This window comes from Corythoichthys intestinalis, chromosome 7 (assembly GCF_030265065.1).
Source record: "Corythoichthys intestinalis isolate RoL2023-P3 chromosome 7, ASM3026506v1, whole genome shotgun sequence".
NCBI lineage: Eukaryota > Metazoa > Chordata > Actinopteri > Syngnathiformes > Syngnathidae > Corythoichthys > Corythoichthys intestinalis.
Genome location: NC_080401.1, coordinates 13,888,026 through 13,907,164, shown reverse-complemented (window position 1 = coordinate 13,907,164; position 19,139 = coordinate 13,888,026). Strand labels below are relative to the sequence as shown.

Sequence of the window (19,139 nt, the reverse complement as noted above, 5' to 3'; positions counted from 1 at the left end):
TGACAAAACATCGGATTTGTGCATTAAGACCTGTAGTATGAATGTAGCCTTAGTGCGCAGATATGACAAAAAATCGGATTCGTGCATTAAGACCTGTAGTATGAACATAGCCATAGGCTTGTTGCTGTTAAAAAGAGGACACAAATAACAGGCATATATAATCCCCGTTTAGGCTTATATTGAAAGTATATGGATCGATAGCATGCACGCACTGTTCGTGCATGTGACACACAGATACGGGTGTACACATACACATCTCGGCCGTGTAAGCTATGTTGAAATATTGCTTATATGGAGCAGAGAGAAAACCGATCATTCTCAGGCTTATCCTCAAACCTATTTTAATTTTTTTATGACTGTTGTCAAGTTCGACCCTTCCTAAAAAGCCGTGTTCAAGGCAAGCTAGGCGCTAATAACGCACTGCTGCATCGCTACCGTAGCTACCGTACCGTCTCTCGCTTTTTGATGACGTAATTGCTGCATTAAATCCGATTTGCGGGACTGGACAGTACAGACCGCCGCGACAGTCTGGAAAAATGTGGCCCAGATCGGATTTAGACCACATACGAAAGTGACCCAGATCGGATTTGAAATGGTCCCATTCTATGCGACTTGTCACGTTCAGACCGTCAAGTCAATGCCTCACTCGAGTCGGAAAAAATCGGATTCGTGCATTAAGACCTGTAGTATGAACGTAGCCTTAGTTTGGACGCTCAGTTGCCTTGACATTTTAATATGCTCACTTGCCACCCTGTGGTCTGGGGTGTGAATTGCAACCTGTCAAAATGACGGATGGACTTCAGTTTTTTCCGTCACCGTTTTAAAAAAACGGTCAACGACAGAAAATATTCGGTTAACGCGACCCCTGATATACACCCACCAAAACTGACCAGAAATACACATTTGTTTACATACAAGCTGCACCGGACTGCAGGTGTCCACATTGTATTACAGGACATTTATATCAAAAGACCTTCAGCTCATTGGCCTGTAAAAATCCATAAAAAAGGCGCACTTGACTTAAAGCTGCAGTGTTCAAAGTGTTTGTGTGAGTGTGCAATCATGCCTTTAGATGGATGTTGTCAAGCTGAACATGTCCACTCTGTCATAATGAAATAACTAATGTAAAACCAAAAGTTTCAAGTATATTTATCAAACCAGACACAATCAGCTTGCTCGTCAAATCATGTTGTGCTTATATTACTATTAGCAAAAATGTCCATCCTGTCAATCAGTTCGTATACAGGGTGATTCAAAAATAATGTGCAAAACCCCATGATGTGAGATGTCAAAAATAAAAACATTACATAACTCGGGCATAGGCAAATGTGTTGCACATAACTTCAAGTATAATTTCATGTATTTCAAGTGTTGGTAATGGCCACCATTGAGCGCTTGATTTGAAAACTTCAAGTTATATTGAAAATGTGTCCAAGCTAAAGCTCTGTAATGTTTTTTCTTTTTAATATTTTTGATTTATCAAGATGATGATTTTGGCAAATTTTGAATAACCCTCTATTTAATAGACGGGGGGCGTGAATGGTTATGTAAATTTGTCAATATTTATTATTATTTACAGTGGGCAAAATAAGTATTTAGTCAACCACTAATTGTCCAAGTTCTCCCACTTGAAAATATTAGAGAGGCCTGTAATTGTCAACATAGGTAAACCTCAACCGTGAGAGACAGAATGTGTGTGTGTGTGTGTGTGTGTGGTGGTGGTGGTGGTGGTGGTGGTGGGGGGGGGGGGGGGGGGGGGGACAGAAAATCACTTTGTTTGATTTTTTACGAATTTAATTGCAAATCATGGTGGAAAATAAGTATTTGGTCAATACCAAAAGTTCATCTCAATACTTTGTCATGTACCCTTTGTTGGCAATAACGGAGGCCAGACATTTTCTGTAAGTCTTCACAAGCTTTTCACACACTGTTGCTGGTATTTTGGCCCATTCCGCCATGCGGATCTCCTCTAGAGCAGTGATGTTTTGGGGCTGTCGTTGGGCAACACGGACTTTCAACTCCCTCCACAGACTTTCTATGGGGTTGAGATCTGGAGACTGGCTAGGCCACTCCAGGACCTTGAAATGCTTCTTACGAAGCCACACCTTTGTTGCCCTGGCTGTGTGTTTGGGATCATTGTCATGCTGAAAGACCCAGCCACGTCTCATCTTCAATGCCCTTGCTGATGGAAGGAGATTTTCACTCAAAATCTCTAGATACATGGCCCCATTCAGTCTTTCCTTTCCACAGATCAGTCGTCCTGGTCCCTTTGCAGAAAAACAGCCCCAAAGCATGATGTTTCCACCCCCATGCTTCACAGTGGGTATGGTGTTCTTCGGATGCAATTCAGTATTCTTTCTCCTCCAAACACGAGAACCTGTGTTTCCACTAAAAAGTTCTATTTTGGTGTTATCTGATCATAACACATTCTCCCAGTCCTCTTCTGGATCATCCAAATGCTCTCTAGCGAACCGCAGACATGCCTGGACATGTACTTTCTTCAGCAGGGGGACACGTCTTGCAGTGCAGGATTTGAGTCCCTGGCGGCACATTGTGTTACTGATAGTAGCCTTTGTTACTGTGGTCCAAGCTCTCTGTAGGTCATTCACTAGGTCCTCCTGTGTGGTTCTGGGATTTTTGCTCACCGTTCTTGTTGTCATTTTGATGCCACGGGGTGAGATCTTGCATGGAGCCCCTGATTGAGGGGGATTATCAGTGGTCTTGTATGTCTTCCATTTTCTAATAATTGCTCCCACAGTTGATTTCTTTACACCAAGTGTTTTACCTATTGTAGATTCAGTCTTCCCAGCGTGGTGCAGGTCTACAAGTTTGTCTTTGGTGTCCTTTGACAGCTCTTTGGTCTTGGCCATAGTGGAGTTTAGAGTGGGACTGACTGAGCTTGTGGACAGATATCTTTTATAATGAGTTAAAACAGGTGCCATTAATACAGGTAACAAGTGGAGTCTCGTTAAACCTCGTTAGAAAAAGTTAGACCTCTTTGACAGCCTTAAATCTTGCTTATTTGTAGGTGACCGAATACTTATTTTCGACTCTAATTTAGAAATAAATTCTTTAAAAATCAAACAATGTGATTTTCAGTTTTTTTCCCCACATTCTGTCTCTCATGGTTGAGGTTTACCCATGTAGACAATTACAGGCCTCTCTAATCCTTTCAAGTAGGAGATCTTGCACAATTGGTGGTTGACTAAATACTTATTTTGCCCCACTGTATGGTGGGATTGTGGGGGCACTGGGGACACTTTACCTTTATCTTGCTCTGCACCAAGCACTTTAATGGGAACTAACTCGGAGTATTGTTGGAACTCCAATCTGAATTTCGTTGTTATCTTGACAATGACAAATAGACTCTGAATCTGAATTTTGCTGTCAACGTGCAGTTTGTCTGTTTGCAGGTCATTAAGTGGGAAAAATGGGGTAGAGCCATTATTTTTACAGCATAACATAATTAATACAGTCAATATAAATTTCAATTGGCAAATGTGAACTTTTCTCAGTGTCAATCAAGCACTGTGACAGTAATAATCCTCAAGCATGTGTCCTTACTTTTCCTGTTTGATGGACTTTATCCGTTCAACCAAGTTCTTCTCAGCCTCCGAGTCAGAGTCCAGTGGCTCGTTCTCAGGAACAGCTTTGAGATCTGAACTGACCTTCTCATGAACCTGTCAAAGGAACACTGCCGTTTTAACCGATCTGTCTATCAATGGCTACATGTTTATTAACAACAGTGCAACCTCTATATTTAAACCTCAGCTCATTGATATCCGAAGAAGAGGTGGTCAAAGTTCTTCCCAGATAAGTAAAATGTGGCATGCTGAGAATTAGAATAGAATCAAAAGTCCTGTAATATTTGTGGTATCAGTATAGGATATTCTCCCTAAAATTGGTCAAATAAATTGTATTTTTTTTTTTTTATCGTTTTGATGTACACTACTAATTGGTAAATTCCTGAATATACTTGGCTTGTGCCTAGAGTGCAACCTGAGTCTTGACCAAAGTCAGCTCGAGTAAACTCGTGACCCAATGAAGGATAAGGACAAGCGCCACAAAAATGGCTAAATGGATTACGGATAATGCTAGAAAGTGTGACACAATAGTCAAGATTCCTTTGGTGGCCCCTTCCACTCCTTTGATCAAAGTTTTACCATAATGTACTATCACTAAATTCTATTACTTCTATAACAGTCATTGAAGGTTTTGTGACATTTTTAAAGAATAATAAATCAATCCCAGCATCCAATTAGGAAGATCCATTTCAAAATACATATTGGAGATATTCAACCTTTTCAAAAATAGAGGTTCCACTGTTTTTAAATATGCATCAACAATACATGACGTCAACCAAATGGAAATATTCTATATGGAATGGTGTTAGTAAAGAAACAAGCATGTTGCTTGAGAGACTCATGCATCTCCCAATGAGCCTGTGAAAAAAGACAACTTCTGACCAACCGAAATAGCCTAAACACATTAACCTTTATGGAAAAGGATGTGGTGAGGGTTTTATGAGGGCAAGATGTCACAACCCAATAACACTTCAATAGCTTTGAGTAGTATAATGACATGCATGACGGCTAGCAATTTCTACAAGTAAAACTGTTGTCATGTCAGGTCCTTTTTAATAAAGAAACACCCAGTAGCATCTTATTCAATGCGCTTCGAAATAAGCAATGGCCCCATATCACAGCCAAACTACCAGAAACATGCAAGCTACAACCAGTTAGTATGGAAGAGGAGAAAGATTATTGAGTGGTGTGGAATGAAACCAAATGACTAATAAAAAGAGGGTATAAGCATCACCCACATCTACCATGCCGTGCATAGGTTTGCATGGCACCCAAAGTAGCATACTAAATACTACATCTGCTAGATCTACTTGACCAGGAGAACTGGATGATACATACCACCACTCCTTTGTAAGGAGCTGAGAACCTGAGAGGTAAATGCCAGTAGTGCTAAAGAAAGACAGGGAACATGGACCTTATTAAGCGTACACCCTTGGAACAGCATCATCTGGTGTTCTTTGGCAGTTAATATTCCAGGAGAGGTTGACTGATTTGTTCGGGAGATGTTAACACTCATTTTCAGAACACAAACAATGAAAGGAACCAAATTACAATTAGAAAAGGGGTATTTTCCTCACCGTATTCTGTCTCTTGAGTTTGAGCTGGTTGACAGCCAGAGCCTCTGCGTATTCCAGCTGCTCAATTTCTTCCATCTTTTCATTGTATCGTCTGATCTGCTCACTGATCAGCATCTCCACACATCTTTGAGAGGGAGAGAGGATTGTGCATGTTCAAAGGAGTTCACAGTATAAACAGAATCAATAAGCAACTGGCTTTTCAAGGAGTCGTGAGAAATGCGTTAATTTACCGTGATTTTCAGACTATAAGCCACACACGCTAAATGTGACAAGAAAATGAAATTTGTTCAGATATTAGTCTATAATCCCCAAGTGTATTTTTTACATCAAACACATGCAGCTCTGTGGCTATGGAATCACAGCAGTGCCAAAATTAAAAATAAATGAATGAATAATGCAATAAATGAATAAAACTAAAATATAAAAAGAAATAAATACATGAAAATATAAAAGTATATTTTGCTAATTGACTTTTACTTTTTTTCATTGAAAAAAAAAAAAAAAAAAACGGAAAAAATAATGGCCATTTTTTTCTTTGCTTTTTCCATTTCGCTTGCCATTGCCTTTGTCTTTCTCTTTTGCAATTGCCTTTTGCCGTTGCTTTTACCGAAAGGAATAGTCTGTCAGTCAAATCGCGTCGGGAAGGGCTTTCCAAACAGGAAAGGGTTCGTTATCGAAGGCATTAAAGTGCATGTGACATGAAAAAGCATGTTTATTTCATAATACAGCCTGAACGATATATCGTTTAAACATCGCCACTGCGATGTGCGCGTGCGCGATAGTCCCATCGCAAGCACGTGCGATAGTTTTTATTTTTTTTAAATCCACATACGCCTTGCTTTCTGATCTGCGCACAGCCTCACACCCTCCCTCTCCCAGGCCTTAAGGCCCAAGTACATTGCATGCGTGATCGTTGCGGTTCCGGTCCGGTTCAGTGTTGCCTGCGTGCCACGCAGTCCGTCAAAAACAGGCAAATCATACCGGCTGCTGCACGGCTGCGGTCCGCCAACTCCGTCCCCTCGTGAGCTCTCGCGTGATCGCGCGCGATCATGTGCCATTTAAATCAACGACAAACACACAGAGTCTGTAGTATGTACTCATCAGAGAAGCAGAGAGAGAGCACATTTTTTTTCTTGCATATTGATAATGTAACGTTTGCTAAGCGGAAGTTTGGCCGCGAAAACAACACACGAGCTTCAACGCCTTTTTCCTCTTTTTCTTTATTAACTTCCCGCCACCTCACCAATGCAAAAACAACAACTACAGTGGGGAGAACAAGTATTTGCTACACTGCCAATGGGTTTTCCCATTGTCAGTGTATCAAATACTTGTTCTCCCCACTGTATTTACACTGACGCTATCTAGTCCACCAATCGGAGCGTCGCGCTGGTGCACCAGCACACCAATGACAGCCCCGCGTTGGTGCATAAATTAACCCACCGATGACAGCCCCGGCGACACTACAATATTTTATTTGTGTCTGTCTCTTAATTCCAGATTGACTGCATCATGTTGAGATCAGGGCTCCGTGTGTGGAGGGAAGGGGGGCTATTATGCCCTTGGTTGTGTCGGTGCGTTTATATCTTTGTGCACATTTAAAATTTATGGCACATAACATCTCATAGAGCTGTTATAAACAACTGATAAATAATCTGTCATATTTATAAAATGGATAGCGAATTATATTCGACATGAACTAAAAAAACAGCGTACTTGGAATTGGTGTCTCAACACTGCAGATTCATGTGGCCAGCGCAAACTGTTGTTTTTTCTATGAAGAGTCAAGTGCAATGTAGGAAAGAAAGAGAAACGTCTTGAATAGACCACCAGGTCGAAACTTGTGGGTGTCTCTTTTTTCTCTTTCGTCTCTTTTTTCTCTTTCGTACTTTCCCCCCTCAACTCTGTATACAAACCGAGATTGTTTGTACGCGGGGCACGAGAATTTCTGCAGTGGAACCACTTCCAGATACGCTGTCTTTTTTTTTTTTTTTTTTTTTTGCTTAGCACGTCGTGTTTGATATCATTGCCAGAAAAACACACATAATAGGACACTTTGCAGTTTCGCTTTTAATGGTGTCCTTATAGTAATATCTGCTGCATGTATATCACTTTGTGGCTTTCCACCTCCATGATGAAGCGCTCATCATCCATTTTCGCTCGTGTTTAAACCGTGATTAGGCACCTGGGCTTTTGACGTCAGGCCCAGCTCCGCCCATTTTGCCGGATGCGTGTCCGGCAAAAATAGAAAATAGCCTATACCATCCGGCGGGCATGCGGCACGCCGGAGGTGGTTCGCAGTCAAGCCGGAGCACTGACGCGGCCGGTATACGTTGAACAATAGGATATAATGGGAACGGATTGGCTCCGGCGCTATTTTTTACCGGAGTCGGACCGGAAACGCAACGATCACGCATGCGGTGTACTTGGGCCCTTAGTTCCTCTCAGTCACTGCGGCACTTGCTTATTAAAGTTAACATGGCTTTGATCTGGCCAAAGAAGCAGACTTCACACCGGCATCTGTCAATCATCGTTGAGCTTGTTAAACAGTTTCTGCAAGGAAGCCGCGCTGGAATGAATGTGTGTGTGGAGACGTTGGAGACATATAAATGCCAGAAGCGATCATGAGGAGTTTGAAATTTCTACATGTCACTAACTGTCACACGGTCGGTAAGGTAGATAAACAGAAGCATTTAATATAGCCAAGCATTTATCTCCTACAGTACTTTATTCTTGTCCAAAAATGATTTGGTTGGACAGTTATGTTTAAAACTGATCATAATTATGACATTTGAAGTGCTTAAAAACTGTTTATTTATATACATTTTTTAAAGCACTTTGGGGGGAAGAGAGAAAAAAAACATGTCTTATACGTATCTCTTTCCAATGCAAAATCTGAATAAATACATTGAGCACAAAAACACACACACACAAAAAAAAAAAAAAATTGTGGGGTGGGGGGGGTGCGCTACTTCGCGGTTTTTCACTGATCGCGGCGGGTTCTGGTCCCCATTAACCACGAAAAACGAGGGATCACTGTACACTGTGGTGATGGTGAGTCATCCAAAGTCTTTCCAAACAGCTATTCAAGTCATATAGTGAAAATTTCTTTCAAAAAATATATATTGTTTTTTTAAAATATCGCAATATAATATCACAATATATCGCAAACCCCCCGCAAAAAATCGCAACAATAGTTTTTTACAATTTCGTTCAGGCCTAATACACGCGGTATTTAATACACGCGGTATTTTATGCTCCTAAATGATATGGACCGCTTGGATGTGTGTGGAAGCGATCACTATATTTATTTAGTTTTTTTTAATCCCGTGCCATGAAAATGAGTGACTTCCGCCTTCGGACTTGCATTGAGGAGGAGGGCGCTGTGACGTGTACGGGTGAAGGCGTCTTCACTAAATAGCCGTACTGTTGTGTATGAGGACTAAGGATTCAGCCGATTTTGCGGATGAATACGTTTATTTTTCGCATCACGCCAGCCAAGCAGCTGCAGAAAAATCTTGCTTTATGAGGGAGAGGCGTGTGCGCCTTTTCAGAGTTTCAAAAGGTTCCCATTCACCGTGGATACTGGCCAAAACAAGCCCTACTACTGTGGGACCATTGAACTTATGAGGAAGTGAGTAAACATCTTGTTTTGTATTATGTCAAATACGAATACAGCGATTACAAAGTAAACACTACAAACCTTCTTTAAATAAAGGACTTCTTACGTTTGATCATTGATAGGCATATAAAAAGCTCTCCTCATGCACATTAGCTGCACAACAACTGCAGCCGCCCTCCTGCAGGGAACAAACTATAAATTGCTCTCCGCCGGGCGGTTTGCCGAGCCGCAAAGACAATTGACAACACAGTTGCCATGTCAAATAACCCGGGATAGTTATGTGTGATTTTCCGCTTCGAAGACTTTGAAACATCACTCGGTTCGGGTTAGCATGTCGGCTAGCTGTCACGCCTCTTGGTTTGTTTACATTCTCCGAAGCCGGGGAAGGGAAATGACACATGTCCGATTTAGGTGTCATAAAATATCGTTCGGGAGGTGCGACAGTAAAGGTGAAGTCGACCGTTTTGACCATTATGGAGTAATTTTGCCATGTCGTCCTGAATAAGTACATTTTTATTATTTCATATTCCATTTAGCACAAGACTTTATTTCTCATGACCATGCCATTTATTTAGCAATTGGGGAAAATACTTGGATAAAAAGAATATCCTGCAAAAATATTGAAGTAAAGAGACAGAAACAATGACATTTTGCAGCTCTCTTCGTCGCGTTTTCCTCGTTGCGAATAGTTCTCCCTCGACGAGCTGACTGGTCCTTCTCAAGCCATTTATTTAGCTATTGGGGAAAAATAATTGGATAAAAAGAATATCCTGTAAAAATATTGGAGTAGAGAGACTGAAACAATGACATTTTGCGGCTCTCTTCGTCGCGTTTTCCTCGTTCTGAATAATTCCCCCTCAATGGGCTGAATAGTAAAACCGATGAGCCCAGGCTCCAGCTGACGTCATCCACCTGTTTGGGACGCTAGAGCCCTATAATGGTAGGCGTGGCTAACCGGCAGATTAAAAGACTAATTTCTCGTCATCTGTGCTTTGCTAAATTGTTGTATATAGTTGAATAGTCTCAAAATATGATTCTCATTCACATAATAATGCTATTTAAGACTTTTTTTCTCCTGTCGTATGCTCTTTAAACTTGATCGTGTTGGTGACGGATTAGTTGGCTGAGGCAACCCATCCAGCCTTTCAGCTGCTTCTCTAAGCAGTTGTGAAAAGGATTTTTCAATACCTCTCCAAATAAATGATGAATCACAAAACGCATGTGATACAGATTTTCCCCACATCACTGCGCGACGTCACTTTCATTTAGGTAAACTCGGACTAATCAGCTATTGACTACTATTTCCACTATTCTTTTATTTCTCTTTATGTATGTTTATTGATTGATTCATTTATTTTTTAATTTTGGAACTTCTGTGATTGCATATTTGGCCTGCAAATATCCACAAATAAGCTGCACCTATAAACCGCAGGGTTCAAAGGGGCGAAAAAAGTAGCGGTTCACAATCCAAAAATTACAGTAACTGCAAAAGATTTAACGAGATGGAAAAAAATAAACACCTGTTAGTCGTGGGTTGCGTTTTTATTTGGAACCTTTATAGGGACACTCCAGTGGAAGTCAACATTCATTAATTATTTGAGTGGGTCTTTAACAACGAAAAGAGTCTATAACAACGCCATCATGTGCTGCTGTTGCCTCTGGAAGTCATGCTAGACATTTGGCAGAACCTTCAAAGTACTGTTGCTGACACTGCCGGCCACTACCAAAGAAAGGATCTCCCTGCAATGCTGCTTGTGGCCGATGGTCTAAGACAAATCATCAAAATGATTGAAGTGTCACTTTAAACAACACTGACAAAGCACAATGTTGTGGTATATCGATTTACACTGATGCCCATAATACCTTGGCTGATGGCAGCAGAAATAAAAATCCCATGCCCATTCTAATTCACATTGGCATGTCTTTGGCATTTTGCATGTTGTGGTAGCATTAAGTGAGCATTCTTTTGTTGGACAAAATTATGTTTTGGGTGAATATTCACGTCTTCAAACAGGCAATGTTTAATCAGCTTTTATGTGCCAGTTTCACAGTTAAAATTTTTAGAGTTCTACACTCACCCCCCTCCCCCATTTCCTCAAAGTTATGTTATGTGTTTAATGTTCTGCAATATTTTCTCATTTATACATAGTACAAAAATTAAAGTTTTAAGGGTGCTTTTAATAAGATTCCACATGTTTTTTAAGCATGTGCGAGAGGTCAAAGCACCAATAAGAGTTTGCTATTGTCTCCTTATTTGTGGATCTTCAATTGTCATGGCTGAATTGCAATGTGTCCCCTGCAACTGAGGGTCACCGTGTTCTTACGTGGTAGTCTTGGCAACATCTTTCATGCTTAGAAGTGGGTCAGCACCATCTGGACAGCGCAGTATGCATGGAGCAAATACAATGGCCAAAGAGTTAGGAGACATGCGGTTGCTAGTCTCCTCTTTACAAACCCTGCAAGGAAATATAGAAAACACAAACACGTAAATTACCTTAAACACATTACTCGTTAATAAAATTTTTTTAAAAAGTTAAGAAACAAAGATGTGAATTTGGACCTGACGAGGTGAAAGACAAGCCTCTCCAGTGTGTTGAAGTTAGCTGTTGGAAGCTCCTCCAGCACTTTGTAAATGGCATAAAGTTGCTCCTGCTTATCTGGAAGCTCTGAAAACAAATAAGGCAATGAAACAATATTATGCAAAAAACATGTTGAAAGAATTGTTTTTCAGCAAGTTCATTTAAATCTCAGTTTTCATAATGTTTTTTGTTCATAATTGTGAACAAAAAGTCCTACATCTTCACCCAGAATTTTTTGTCACAATACTTTTCCGTAATGTTAGTCTGGCCCTTTGTAGAAAAATGCGAGAAAAAGGGTTGTGCTCAGGTAAATACAGTATGAAATGCTTCAATCCTCCTCACCTACTGCATGCAGGAACTCATTATAATGTGTGAAGGTCATGAGAGGGTCTGGCAGCTCTCTGAGCCACTGTTTTACCAAGCCTGTAACTGTGTGGATTGGGTAATCTTCAAGGCACACTAGGTGAGGGTCTAAACAAAAACAAATTGGGCATGTCAATATACTGATTGCTATAATGTCTTCTTAAATAAAAATACATATCCATAGATTCACACTAAGGGTTGGAGAGTACATCTTACCATTCTCCAGTCGCTGGTGCAGTTCTTTCATGCGATTGGCTGAGCCAGACTTTCGGTAGATGCCCTCGGTGTAGAGGCCCTGCATCTCCACGTGCTCCAGCATCATCTCCAGGACCATGGGCACAGGGTTCTTCTCACTCACTAGGTGGCACACGTGCACACCAAAGTGCTGATCGCCAAACTCCTCGTCACTCTGTTGGATTTAGACAGAAATTAAAGCGAACACCACTATGATCACTAATCAAAAGGTTTAAAAATACCTTTTTGGCACAGAAAGTGGCACAGTCTGTAGTTATTTTGCTCAGGCACTTTTTGTGGCATACCATCTTACAATCTGTTTAAAGAGAGGAGAGCCCGTTTTACATACATTTTTGTTATTGCAACTACAAAATTTACTGCAATACATGGTTGTTCAAGACTCACAGCTACACATGTAGGCTTTCTCCATCCCCCAGATGTAAGAAGTACACTGGTCACATGACTGCATAATGTTAACCTGATAGTTGATGAACATGTGATCCAAGTGGCTTTCCATCTGATAAGGAAGAAGAAAACTTAGAAATCATGTCTCTTGAGCTGATTGGTGTTTCAACACTGTGCGCTTACACTTTTATCTTTTTTCCGTCGCTTTTTCCTTGCTTTCGTGGGCTGAAATAATAGAGTGCAGCAGTAAGTGTGTTGTTCTTCGGATATAAAACAATGTCAATGACACACACAATGCATGTGAGAGCAGGTTTGACTTTATCACCTTGGCAGGCTCGGCTTCCTCTTTCTTCATCTCTCCTCTAATGAAGCCGTCTAGCACCGACTGAAACAGGTTGACCACAAGCTGGACTTCTCCTTTTTGTTTGTCACCCGCCAGGTGGATCACTTTGTTCTGGTAGCCTGTCATCAGACCTTTGTAGCCTATTGTTGGCTTCTAATAAAATTTGGAGAATCATTCAGAAAGATGAAAGATGTGGAAAAATATGTCACATGGGAAAACACTTACAGGAAGAGAATACATCGCCTTAATTGTCTCTCTGAACTGCATGGTGGCCGTTACAAAGATGCCCTCTGTGTCTGACAGTGATTTTCCCCTTGAGCGGAAATCATTGACCTAAAGAGGCAGTATGTTTTTAATTGAAATATTACACAACATATTCTTAGAATTTAGTAGCATCATAATGCATTTAATGTACCTGGTTTCCCAGAAACTCATCAAGGTGCCGCAACTCATTGGCATTGGTGATCTCACGATCCAGGGACGTGTTCCACTGCTCAGAGACACGTGTGGCACGGCTAATCTTTATGGTTGGATTACGTCCCAAACTTTTCGTGGTACGTTCTCCTTGGGACTGTGATAAATGTCTCGCCAAGTGTCCAGATGCTGGGGCTAAATGATAGGATGAAAGTTTTTATAGTTGTCATTACAAAAGCAATCAATCGTGTGATTTAAAAAAAAGATTCTTTGGCTTAGGCTCAAACTGGACTCGGAACACTTGGTTGTAATCTAATCTGTTTTCACTAGGCCCGCTGCTAAAATGGTCAATGTTTTCTTAGAAAGCAAGAAGGAAGATTAGCTAAGACTCCACGAATAATAACGATAATACATCTGTGTTTTCTTTCTCACTTCATGAAGTGTGACTGATCTGAAAAGCAGAAAGCCCACAGAGAGAAAAATTGTAGTCAAAAGCGCTTGAAGTCGTAGACCTGGTCAGTTTTCAGGAATAGTGTTCTGCATATTGTTTTGAGGTTAATATTTAAAAAAAAAAAAATTTGTTTGTTAAATCAGTAGAGGGCATCTGTGCTGTATGAGGACACTCACAGAATCAGAAATGTAACTGATTGTGACAGGAAAAAAAAAATCCCTATATAGTGGATAGGTTCGATTTCTAAAAGTACCGATTGATCCCTTAGTTTTCACCATTTCGAAGCCTCATTTTTTTGTTTCCTAATACGTGATTATTTTTAATCATTCAAATTGGGCGTGCTTGGTAATCAGCTTTCGGTGGTGTTTTGAAATTATAAGGCAATTTGTTTCACTATTTTAGAGATGAAAACAGATGTTGAAAAATTTTGCATTAGCATTTTAAAACATGAACCAAAAAAATTAAGAAAAATTTAATGAGAGCAACATGATTATTTGCTTTTCAATTTCCGTATTTTCCGCACAATAAGATGCACCCAAAAACCTTAAATTTTCTAAAAAGACAGACGATGCGCCTTATATATGGATCAATATTGGTTAATCATGGCATGACATTCCTTTTAGCGCAGCGCTATGTGGTGGATGTATAACGCAACCCCAACCAGCACCACTATAACTACTACTACTACGCCTTAAAATGTGGTGCGCCTTATAGTGCGGAAAATACCCTATTTACTATGCACTAGTATGTGGACCAGCATCCAGGATCAGATTGTGTATTGTTAGGTCTCCCCAGCCCGGAGTTTCTCGCGTGCGCCTCTGAGTGAACTTATTGTTAACTGTGCAAAATATATTATTCCAATAGGAAAAACCCTATCAGGACAAAATGGAATGAAAAGACTGAAGACTTTTACCTTCTCCAGCTGGTGGCTTTTCGTTGAGAACCTGTGCAAGTGTCAAGTCTCCATTGTCCGGAGTGTGTGCCTCCTTGTGTGGTCGCTTTTTCAAAATCTTGCTAAAGAAACCCCCTGACCTAGAGAATTGACATTAAGATTTTTTATTAATACTTTTTATGCTGTAGTCAGTTAATTTTGTGTATTTAACAAGGTTTTCAGATATGTTATCTCTGAATCTTTTCGCTGTCCAAGAAAGAACAATTCAATTTTGTTAAAACAGCAATTGTCAACCAGAGCTTAAATACACATCAAACAAAAAAGAGGACGAACTAAAACCCTTCCAAATAGCCTGCCGGTAAGCATCATAGCACAAGCATAAAGCTTTTTGGAGAAGAAATCTTTGTCAGTCAATTCATTAAGCTACTCTATCACATATTAGGCCTGCACAATATGTCATTTGAACATCGCCATCGCAATGTGCGCATGCGCAATAGTCACATCGCAGGATGTGCAATTGTTTTTTTAAACATGTAAACTTTTGTATTACTTCATGCTCGTACAGCGCCATATTCTTTCACCCTCCCTCCTGCTAGGCAGTGCGACCTTTTTCTTGGTCACCAGTGCAACTGGCATTTGCTACTTAACGTTAACAATGATTGGCAGGTTTGTAGCTTTGATCTTGCCTGAGAAGCCTCGGTAGCTCTACGATCAAAGGCACAAACGTGTTAATCATCGTTAAACTTGCAGCCCAGTCTGAAGTGTCTTGTGCCTACTCATTCATTGTGTAAGTGAGAGGCTGTTCTCGGCAGAGTGAGCGTCAAAGCGCGTGTGAATTTGAGTGGACTCACTCAATGAAGCATTTAGGCAAGCATTTTTCTACATTATTCTCATTTAAAAATAATAAAAGGCAGCACGGTGGGACAGTGGTTAGTACGTCCATCTCACAGGTCTGGGATTGTGGGTGCAATTCCGGTTACGGCCTCCCCATGTGGAGTTTGCATCTTCTTCCCACGCCTGCGTGGGTTTTCTCCGGGTTCCTGCCTCATCCCAAAAAAAGTGCATGGTATGCTGATTGAACACTCCAAACTGTCTGTAGGGGGGAGTGTGTGTGTGTGAATGGTTGTGTGTCTATGTGTGCCCTGCAACTGGCTGGCAACCTGCTCAGGGTGTACCCGGCCTTCTGTCTGGAGTTAGCTGTGATCAGCTCCAGCACCCCTACGACCCTTGTGAGGATAAGCAGTTCAGAGGATGAATGAATAAATGAATTATAGGAATGTTATGGAGAGTGATTAAAAATATAGCATTAAAGGTGATGGAATGAAAAATAAGTGTGCGCCAACATTTTGTGCTGATGCACCTTAAGAAAAAAGTTAGGTGCAACTAGTGCAAAAAATATTGAGTTTTGGCAAGAAATATCGCAATGTTAGTTTTTTCTAATATCGTTCAGACCTATCCCAAACAGAGCTATTCAAGTTATCCAGTGAAAATTCTTCTACTTTTAATATCGCGATATAATATAAAAATATATTGCAAACAACCCCAAAATCGCAATGTTCATTCAGGCCTATCACATATGTAGAAATATCTTGCAATAGACCCTAACCACGTGACGTCACAACTCCTTCCTCCTGACTGGTGCCGCCCAATTGTCCGTCAACACATCATGTTTACCTGTTACGGCTACGTACATTCCTCCTATTTACGACGTGTTTTTCTGCTCGTTAACATTTATAATCAAAATGGTGAAGGCGTGTGTGGCGGTCGGTTGCAATAACAGAGAAGATAGACGGAGAAGACGGAGAGACTTGAAGTTCTACCGGATTCCGAGAGACCCGGAGAGAAGAGAGCGAGATGGGCTGCTGCAATTCGACGAGAAAACTGGGCTCCAAACGATTACCACAGATTATGTAGTAGTCATTTTATATCTGGTAAGATGCATTTAATATATATTTAGAGGGTTTTGGGCTGACAACCACAATTAAGATCATTGCTAGGCTAATCGCCGACAACATACACGTATGTATGTAGTGAGAGTGCTATCGCTAAACCATATAAACATTAAAAGCCCTAACTCCATTGACAAACGACATGAAATACATTAGACTTGACAGTGGATGTTAGCAATAACAATAGATTTTGAATTGAAAATTTCGTAACTCACCTTTCCAAGCACAAGATTGATTCCTGCCGAATTTTCGTGGACGAGGACCTGTTTCACCCAACCAGCAACGAAGTATTTATAAGCCTCCAAGCTCTTAAAGTTTTTCAAACTTTCGTGAGAATAGGCTGATTTTGTGTGGACAAGATAGTTGTACATATCAGGGTAGCTAGCAGATGTCAGGCAAATACGGCGGCGACAGCGGGTCGAAAAACATCGATTTGGGCATCAAATATGGATCTGGCGAATGGATAAACTGAAGCTTTTCCACATAACGCCTTTTATGCAACGCATCAAATGAGTTTACGGCATCCGAAAGCACCGGGTCTTCCATGAAATGCATTATAAATTGCTCGATCAATTGAGACCATTGATAATACAGACACAAAATGACGGACAAGGGGGCGGAACCATACAGCGAGCACGTGATTTTGTGACGTCGGTGGGCAGGGTCTACAGCAGATGGCTAATTGGGAAAATATTGAGAAATAATTAAAACCAGCTGTTTAACGCCTTATTTTATTCGGTCGCATCAGCATATATCAGTGGTAGTTTACCTGTCTGGCGTGGATGGCGTGGTTGAGTCTTCCTGGTTTCTCCTCCTGATGGAACTTCCTTTGTAGCTCTCAGGGGACAAAATCATCTATGGCAAATAATTATATTTTATATTGAAGAGGCATTAAGCAATAGAGAGGTTGTGATTTTCATGATAAAATTCCTAATACGGTAATATTCTCACCTCTCTAGTTAAGAGCGCACCTGCACCCTCAGAACTTGGAGAAAGACTGTCAATTGAGGAGGAGGGTGTTTGACTTCTTAAAAGAAAGAAAGAAAAAAGATGTATCAGTATGGAGATATTTTTTGTAGTATTGGAGTGTAATGTGGGGCCAAGAATGATCATGTATAACCACGGCAGGACACGTACAGCGGATACTTTGACCTTCTCTCCTCCCTGTTGTGAGTTAAAGGAGCTTGGTCTCCACCAGTTTGTTTTCCCTTCCCCTTTTCCAGATCATCTTTGATTGATCCATGGCTGCGGTGCTGGCTCAAAGCTCCACCATCAACCAGATTTTTTTCATGAACAGAGTCAGCCAGTTGCAGTGACAACGTAGTTGGACGAACAGCAATCCCACCGGATTGCGAAGAATATTTGGGCTCCTTTTTTCCTCCTTTCTCTTCCTTCATCTTCCAGGCAACAAAGGTATACTGATCAAGCTCCTTGTTGTCGGCCCGCTCTCTTTGCTTTGAGGTCTCAGATGTTTTGCCCTTTGGAGGAGAACCTTGCGCCATGCTTGTCACTGAGGACGAGCTGGAGGCAGCTCGTAAAGTCTCTCTCTGGTTGTGCTCCAACCCCCGCCGCCTCCTCTGCTCTCTCTTCTCCTGACTTTTAGATCCCTGAGTCTTAGCTGAAGGACGGACTAATTTATGTTCTGAATAGGAAGAAGTAGTACTGGAAGCCTTTTCCAAACCAGAAGTGGGAGGTGCAAGAACATTGGAGGAGTCCCCAATACACAACAATCCATGTTTTGGATCATTTTCCTTTTCATCTCGCTGAGAACCAGCCTCAGCCAGAGTACCATTGGTCTCTAAACTAGACATGAGAGGTCGTTGTACATCCTCTCTTTGTAGCGCTTGGAGTAGCACTGATTCATCCTCATCCTTACCCTGTCCCTCCTCTTTGTGGGAGATTGACATAACTTTCCCTTTGTGCTCTCCTTGCTCCTGGTCTGGCAGGCTGTCATACAACTTCTCCTCTGTGACCAGTTCTATATCTGGATCATCTCTTGTTTGGGGCTCCTTTGGTGGTTTCCTCTCTGCCTGCTCCCTTTGTTTGAGCTCAGTAGCTTCCAACGCAGCTTTAGCTTTCATGGTTGCCTCCTCCTCTCTTCTCCTCCTTTTTTCCTCCTCTTCAGCTTTCCTTCTTTCCTCTGCCTCCATTCTTAGCCTCATTTCCTCTTCTTCCTGTCCCCTCCTTTCCTCCTCTTCCTCCCGGCGCCTCCTTTCCTCTTCTGCTTTCTTTATTTCTTCCTCCTTTCTGCGTCGATCCTCACGCAGGGAGTGGCATCTAGAATTTTTAAATGACAAAAAATCTCATTCTTTCAATCATTCATTCATTCTCTGTTAAATTAGAACATTTTTATTTATATATATATATTTATATTTATAACCTAATAGCGGCGGAAAGCCTAGAATGTAAATCCATCACTAGAGATTCTAAATGTGTCACTGAGCATCTGTTACCTCCTTCGTGCCGAGTGCCCTCTGACCAGGGCTTGTATTTTTGTGGCACCTTGTCTTTTGCGACAATATGCTGATCTTTGCCGGTGGCCTTTCCAGACAGCCTGGATTAGAATGGCAGCCCGTCGCTTTTGTTCTTCTTTGCAGTACCTGCGCCATGAACGCTAGCAGAGGGAACACATCAAGGATTAGAATGACATTTTGAACAGGAATAGAAAACACAGGGATTATTGGGTGACACACTAAATGCTATGGGTGCACCGATGACAATTTCTGGCA

General features: G+C 41.2%; 1 protein-coding gene across 1 annotated transcript in view; it reads right to left on the bottom strand.

The window, feature by feature from the left end:
* si:zfos-588f8.1 overlaps positions 1-19,139 on the bottom strand; it is a 94,404-nt gene that overhangs the window by 8,622 nt on the left and 66,643 nt on the right. The window contains 18 exon segments of the mRNA XM_057840120.1: positions 3,565-3,680; positions 4,923-4,973; positions 5,162-5,285; positions 11,105-11,236; positions 11,341-11,446; positions 11,702-11,830; positions 11,939-12,131; positions 12,199-12,272; positions 12,362-12,473; positions 12,545-12,586; positions 12,687-12,857; positions 12,930-13,037; positions 13,120-13,313; positions 14,483-14,601; positions 17,180-17,265; positions 17,362-17,437; positions 17,548-18,687; positions 18,864-19,024. Coding sequence (XP_057696103.1) covers positions 3,565-3,680; positions 4,923-4,973; positions 5,162-5,285; positions 11,105-11,236; positions 11,341-11,446; positions 11,702-11,830; positions 11,939-12,131; positions 12,199-12,272; positions 12,362-12,473; positions 12,545-12,586; positions 12,687-12,857; positions 12,930-13,037; positions 13,120-13,313; positions 14,483-14,601; positions 17,180-17,265; positions 17,362-17,437; positions 17,548-18,687; positions 18,864-19,024 — 3,134 coding nt within the window.